The sequence below is a fragment of the Morone saxatilis genome, unplaced genomic scaffold (genome assembly GCF_004916995.1).
Source record: "Morone saxatilis isolate NCDOM2014 unplaced genomic scaffold, NCSU_SB_2.0 Contig6, whole genome shotgun sequence".
Lineage (NCBI taxonomy): Eukaryota > Metazoa > Chordata > Actinopteri > Moronidae > Morone > Morone saxatilis.
In genome coordinates this window covers 2,397,243-2,403,057 of record NW_023340206.1, presented here as the reverse complement: position 1 = coordinate 2,403,057, position 5,815 = coordinate 2,397,243, and the positions used below count along the sequence as shown (strand labels likewise).

Sequence of the window (5,815 nt, the reverse complement as noted above, 5' to 3'; positions counted from 1 at the left end):
GGCTGTGAGTGTGAAAGCTTGGACATGGAGATTTTCAGCCGGTGGTCACTCGATCAAAGGTTTTTATGTGTCAAATGGAAAATCTGAATGAATCCGATTCATGAAAAATGAACAACTTGGGGAGCTGATCAACAGCAACAGTCAGCATCTTCATCTCGTATGCACATGGAGCGAACCTCACTAAATAACACCACTAACACTCTTGGTTTTTACTTTATATTGTCGGAATAGAAAAATGTATAACCATTAAATTCTTTAAACGTGGACTTTCATTTGGAAATATTTACATTTTTTAAACATCTGAACAGTTATAGTTGCTATTGTTTATGCAATGACAAGAAGTGAGGTTGTTGTGTTGTTGAGAGGATTATTTCTTTTCGACAAGGTCCATCTCTCATACAGACAGAAAAGCACAAAGTGTAAACCAAGCAGGGAAATCACAACTCAATACAAACTAAACTAACATTATAACATTCTTTACATCAGTCAGTTCTCGGTCGAGGTAAAGCCAGATGCTCTTTTACTTCTCACCAATGCAAACAGCTACGAAAACTATTAAAATCAACACCATCAAATATTAATATAAGGCGCAAACAAAGTGGGCAACAAAGGGGCTTTCCATCTGTATGAGCCATAGTTGTCTTTATGTCACTGGAAGCAAAATCTTCCGCAAGTGTGTGTGTGTAAATTCAAAATCCTCTGTATGTGACTGTGATTGGACAGCTGACCTGACACTAAAAAACCCTGGATTTTAAGGAGGAGAGAGTGGAGGACTAGGGTTACACCGATATACAGGTGTGCCAATACTGACCATAAATAATCAATATGCTGCGGATTCCTACGCCTCGCGCTGTAAGTGCTGTTCTTTTCTACATTAACCAGGACAAATCTCCATCAGGAACCCTATTTCTTCTGGAATAACTGTACTGAACATGATCGGATTGAATCGTTTTAATAGCTGCTACGAATACAAAATTGAAAAAAAAAAAAAAAGTCAATATCGGACCCATATCGGTTGAACCCTAGTGAGAAGATGCGAAGCCACAGGAGCTGACGTGTAAAGATGCAAATATACACATACATACATTTTTGCATAAACTCTATGTACATACATTATGTGTGTTGGGACTAGATTTGGCAACCAGGCTGAGAAAAAAAAACGCTTTGTTTTTCTCTCATTAATAAGGCATGCCATGTAAGGTGGCCCTGTGTGACTCGGGGGAGCTCCGTCTGACAGCAGCTGTTATTTACGTCCTCGCGCTCGGCGTAGTTTCAGTAATTTTACCTCATGTTTTGCAGAATTTTGAGACGTCTGTTTGGGGTGTTTCCTCTGCGTGTCACAACGAGCTCTGGAAGTTTGATTTACTGGACTTCCCTTCACAATCCCGCACGGCTGACTTCACTGCTGCTGTGATGTCATCACTTGGCGACCGCCTCGGCGACGATGCCGGAACGTTCAGAACAACGCTGGATCGCTCCTCCAAGGCATGACATCATCTCGACATGAAGCTCGTTAAGTCTGCTGGCCAGCCCGTCTCTATGATGTCATACCCCACGCTCCAATGACTGGAAGCCTCGTCTGTCAATGCCATCGTCGTCGTCGTGTCAGATATTTGACAGTCGTCGTCCGCGGGTGGCGCCCAGGGAGGCTCGCAGCCTCGGCTCTCTGGCTCTGTGGGCGGAAAACAGTCAGTTACAAAATGTTTAAGATTTTCATGGTCATAATAATTCTAATTTGAACCGTGGGCAAATTTGTTGGAATATTCTCATGAATTCTCTCAAAAAATAAAAACAGTGTAAAGGCCCAAAAAGTAACATTTGATATTGCATATATAGGTAGGATGCTTTGGATTTTGGCACAGGAGAACCACAGAAAACATTTAAGTGAGATNNTTGTTTTGGTTCCTGACAGAGTGTTGGAAGGCGAACCTGTAGTGTTCATTGAAGTCCAGTCTGAAGCTGAGGAAACGCAGACTCTCGTCTGTATTAGTCATCAGCAACACCAGGAACTGCTGAACGATGCTCTGAAAGAAGGAGAAAGAGAACAGAACAAAGATGTGAAAAGATGAAGATGCTGCATTTAAGGATGTGCCGAATGATTGACGGCTGCTCCTGGAGCCGGCTCCAGCTGGTACCTGGTAGAAGTGGGTGAGGATGCGGAGCTGCGAGCGCATCTTTGGTATGGTTTCCTTGAACTCCTGAATCCTCTTCTTCTCCTCCGCTTCCTGTTCGGCCGTTACTCCCCACTGACCCTGAATCAAACAGCAGACATATATTCAGACAGGACTGCGCAACACATTTATGTTCCCATCATTTCACTCCGTTTCTCTCTGTATTTAGTTCATCTGTGGCCCAGAAACCTCGGCCCTCTCCCGCCTGTCCTACCTCCCCCTCTCTCTGTCGCTTCTTCTCTTCATACTGCAGTCGGAGGGTGAGTTCCTCCAGAGCCGAGCGGTAGAGGGAGTCCTGGGCGCTCTGGAACTCGATGATCTGGTCAAATATGGCCCTCAGCTGGTTCAAAAGAGACTGGATGGACAGACAGGAACAGAGTTCAAGAAGTGTACGTGGAAAAGCGGCAGAAAAATGACCACTCACCCATAAGATTATTGTGTGTGTGTGTGTGTGTGTTACCCTGCTGTTATTGTCCAGCAGGCATCTTGAGATGATGGTGTCGAGGAAGACGTCGTGTGCAGCGATGATGTGGTCGAGGTCCTGAGCCTGCTGCACTTTGTTCCACAGCTCGTCCCAGGAGCACTCCAGCACCTACACACACACACCACACACACACACACATTTTACCAACAGTTTATGGGAATGACATTGCCCTTTTATTAAAAATCAGATATCATACAGTCAGCGTGTTCCACCTCTGATACGATGGCGGCGCCTTCCTGTCCACTGTCAATATGTTGTTTTTTTAGAATTCGTATAATTATTTTATCAATGTCTGAGCAGAGAAATGTTTTATTTACCGACTTAACTCAACAGTAAAACCTGCAGTCAAATCAGCCTGATAAGTGTGACTCTAAGAAAAGTTTTAGTGTCTCATGCACTTATTTGTTTTGCAACTGGTACGAACTCAAACCAGCAACCTTCTAAAACTGAGTGAACCTCACTAGTGTGGAGGCTCCTGTTGATCCTGTAAGTCAGAGTCACGCAGCGCTGCATTTAACGGACACAGCAGATCGCCTCCCGCTGTAATTACTACTTTCTTTTACTGCTGTTTTACAGCCTGCGCTAGTAGCAGCGCTGCTAATGGGCTGACCTCGAAGGTGATGTAGTACTGCATTTGGTGGATGAAGTGGACCATCTCGGAGGCCAGGATGTGACACTGATGCAGCACGCCGGACAGCTCTGGAGGGTTAGAAGCACAGAGGCAGGTAGAGTCACAACAGGCTGCAGAGGTTACACCCACAATGATTTTTTAATTTCACTCTTTAAAGAAACATAGTGATGACAGAAATGGTAACTTATCTTTAAAACTATACTGTAAGTTTTGTACAACTGGCTTTTTTTAACTACAAAAATAAACACAAATCAAGAACTTGACAAAATCGCATAATTACATTATTATTATGGTTTACAATAATATATTTTGGTGGTACCTTCACAGTTTCTGTCATAAAACAGTCTTAATTATTTTATTTGATGTATAAATTTTGCAATTAACCAACTTTAATCAATCAGTCACATAAGAACAGAATTACTGTGTGTGTGTGTGTGTGTTTGTGGTGTGTGTAATTGTGTTTACGTACCAGGCATGGTTTTGAGCAGTTTGGCATTACACATCTGTCCCTTCCAGATGTCAGTCAGTGTGTACTCCATCCTCTTGGCTCTCCACAGGAAATTAAACACCCGCAGGTAGTGGCCCATACACTCCCTTGTAAACACCTGAAACACACACACACACACACACACACACATATTTATATATGATAACAGCAGAAATTGTTCTGCCGAGATAGAAACATACACAGTCTGTCGGGAACTGTACTGAAAGTGTGTGTGTTCGTGTGTGTGAGATACCGTAGCAATGGGTCCGTCAACATGGTAGTCCAGACTGAACACATCCCAGCCCGTATCACCAGGAGACACCTGGAGCCAACAAAAGACAGACGTCATAAGGTGACATGCTGGAGTCAGACCTGCAGCACAGCGTCCCCTCCCCACACACACACACCAGCTGAAACACACACCTCTAGCAGGCGGACATCCAGCCTCTTGAGGATCTCTGCGTTGTCAAACTGGGCGTTTGTGGCTCTGACCGCTGTCTCTAAGATACCAGTCAGGTTGTGTTGGTACAAAGTAGTGGCAGGACGCACCAACTCCGGTCTGTGACAAACAGAATCAGGATAGCATCAGATGAAAAGTTACTATCTCCCTGCTGTCATTCTGCTTTACATGAGTTACAAGAGAGATATATTTGAAGTGCGTGCTGCTAACTTGAGCAGGTCCATGAGGTGTCTGATGAAGTCTCCCTGGCCCAGCAGCAGGTATCTCCTCATGGCCTGCAGATGCTCCAGCAGCAGGTAGTTGCGGTTGAGAACGTCCAGCAGGTATTTGCTGGTGTCAAAGTAGGCAGCGTCGATCTTCTCCTGAAACGCCCCCTCCAGGTCGGACAGCAGCTCTGCAGCTAAGAGACAGACAGACGTGAAAGGGTTATTAAAGGGTAACTTTGGTATATATTATATATTATGTGCTATGCAATATCTTTTTCTACATTTAAAAACCTGACAGAATTAACGTATTTTTCAATTTAGCATTGATGAACATAAAGGGTAACAAAAAAAAAAGGCAAAAAAGTGCTAACATTGAGACTGTAATTAGGCTCAAACATGCAAATCTCCTCCCCAGACCTCCGCTGCTGGACAATGAGGGACAGAAAAGCGTGATGCCCTTCAGCAGATCCAGTAAAAAGCTCCAGATCAAACTGGTCAGATGAAGTCCTGCAGACTGAATCAATAGAACATGGCTAAGTATACCTCTTTCCTCTTCATAGTCAAAAGGAGAGGAGGACGAGGCCAGCGAGCGGTAAGAGCATCGATCACTGTCAGTCCGCTCGCTTACGTCAATACAACAATATCAATGCGATGAGGACGAAATAAAAATGGAGGCGTCTTATTGGTCAATGATGCCATTAGTAAAATAACACAAAAAGGGAAAGAAAACAAAACAATAAAAAGCTCCAATAAAGCCACCAACACCATCATCTTTTATATGTTCAGCATATTGCAGTGTGCTATTGCTTCCACCTAATAAGATAAGATAAGATAAAAGATATTCCTTTAATTTAGTTCCCCACGAATGGGGAATTTCCAATCTTACAGCAGCAAAGTGGATAGGAGAAAAAACAGTATAAAAGACAGCGTATAAAAACAGTATGGAAAGCAGAGAATAGAGTGATGAATAATATTAAAGGACAACTGTACGGGAGAGAAAAAAAAAGAAAAACAGTAAATAGAACCACAACAGATAACACAAACACTAGCAGCAGTTGCATCACAGACATAACTGTTCTGTGAGAAAGACAATCTGACGCTCTTACCATCTTTAGGTGTGTCTGCAGACTTGGACGCTGGCGTGATCTTGGCCGGCGGCGTTCGGTCATGACAAACCTGATGCAGGAAGTTGATGGATTTACCGATGAGCAGAACCTAGCGAGAGAGATAAAGAGTTAAAATGACGTCAAACAGCAGCCTGGAGGTAATAGTTAGCTGCAGTCATCACACAAAGGTGTAGCACTAATGTGCGTGTGGTGTATGGTAATAAATAAAAGGGGTGTGTGTGACTGTGTGGGTGTGTGGGTGTGTGTACC

At 43.6% G+C, this 5,815-nt stretch overlaps 1 protein-coding gene across 1 annotated transcript in view; it reads right to left on the bottom strand.

The window, feature by feature from the left end:
• Positions 1–6: 6 nt before the first annotated feature.
• The window catches only part of tubgcp3 (tubulin, gamma complex associated protein 3), a gene marked incomplete in the record, with an annotated part of 14,901 nt that continues 9,092 nt past the window's right edge, over positions 7–5,815 (bottom strand). The window contains 11 exon segments of the mRNA XM_035677866.1: positions 7–1,672; positions 1,930–2,024; positions 2,136–2,252; positions 2,386–2,526; positions 2,632–2,763; positions 3,266–3,354; positions 3,756–3,891; positions 4,027–4,095; positions 4,197–4,332; positions 4,444–4,633; positions 5,546–5,654. Coding sequence (XP_035533759.1) covers positions 1,606–1,672; positions 1,930–2,024; positions 2,136–2,252; positions 2,386–2,526; positions 2,632–2,763; positions 3,266–3,354; positions 3,756–3,891; positions 4,027–4,095; positions 4,197–4,332; positions 4,444–4,633; positions 5,546–5,654 — 1,281 coding nt within the window.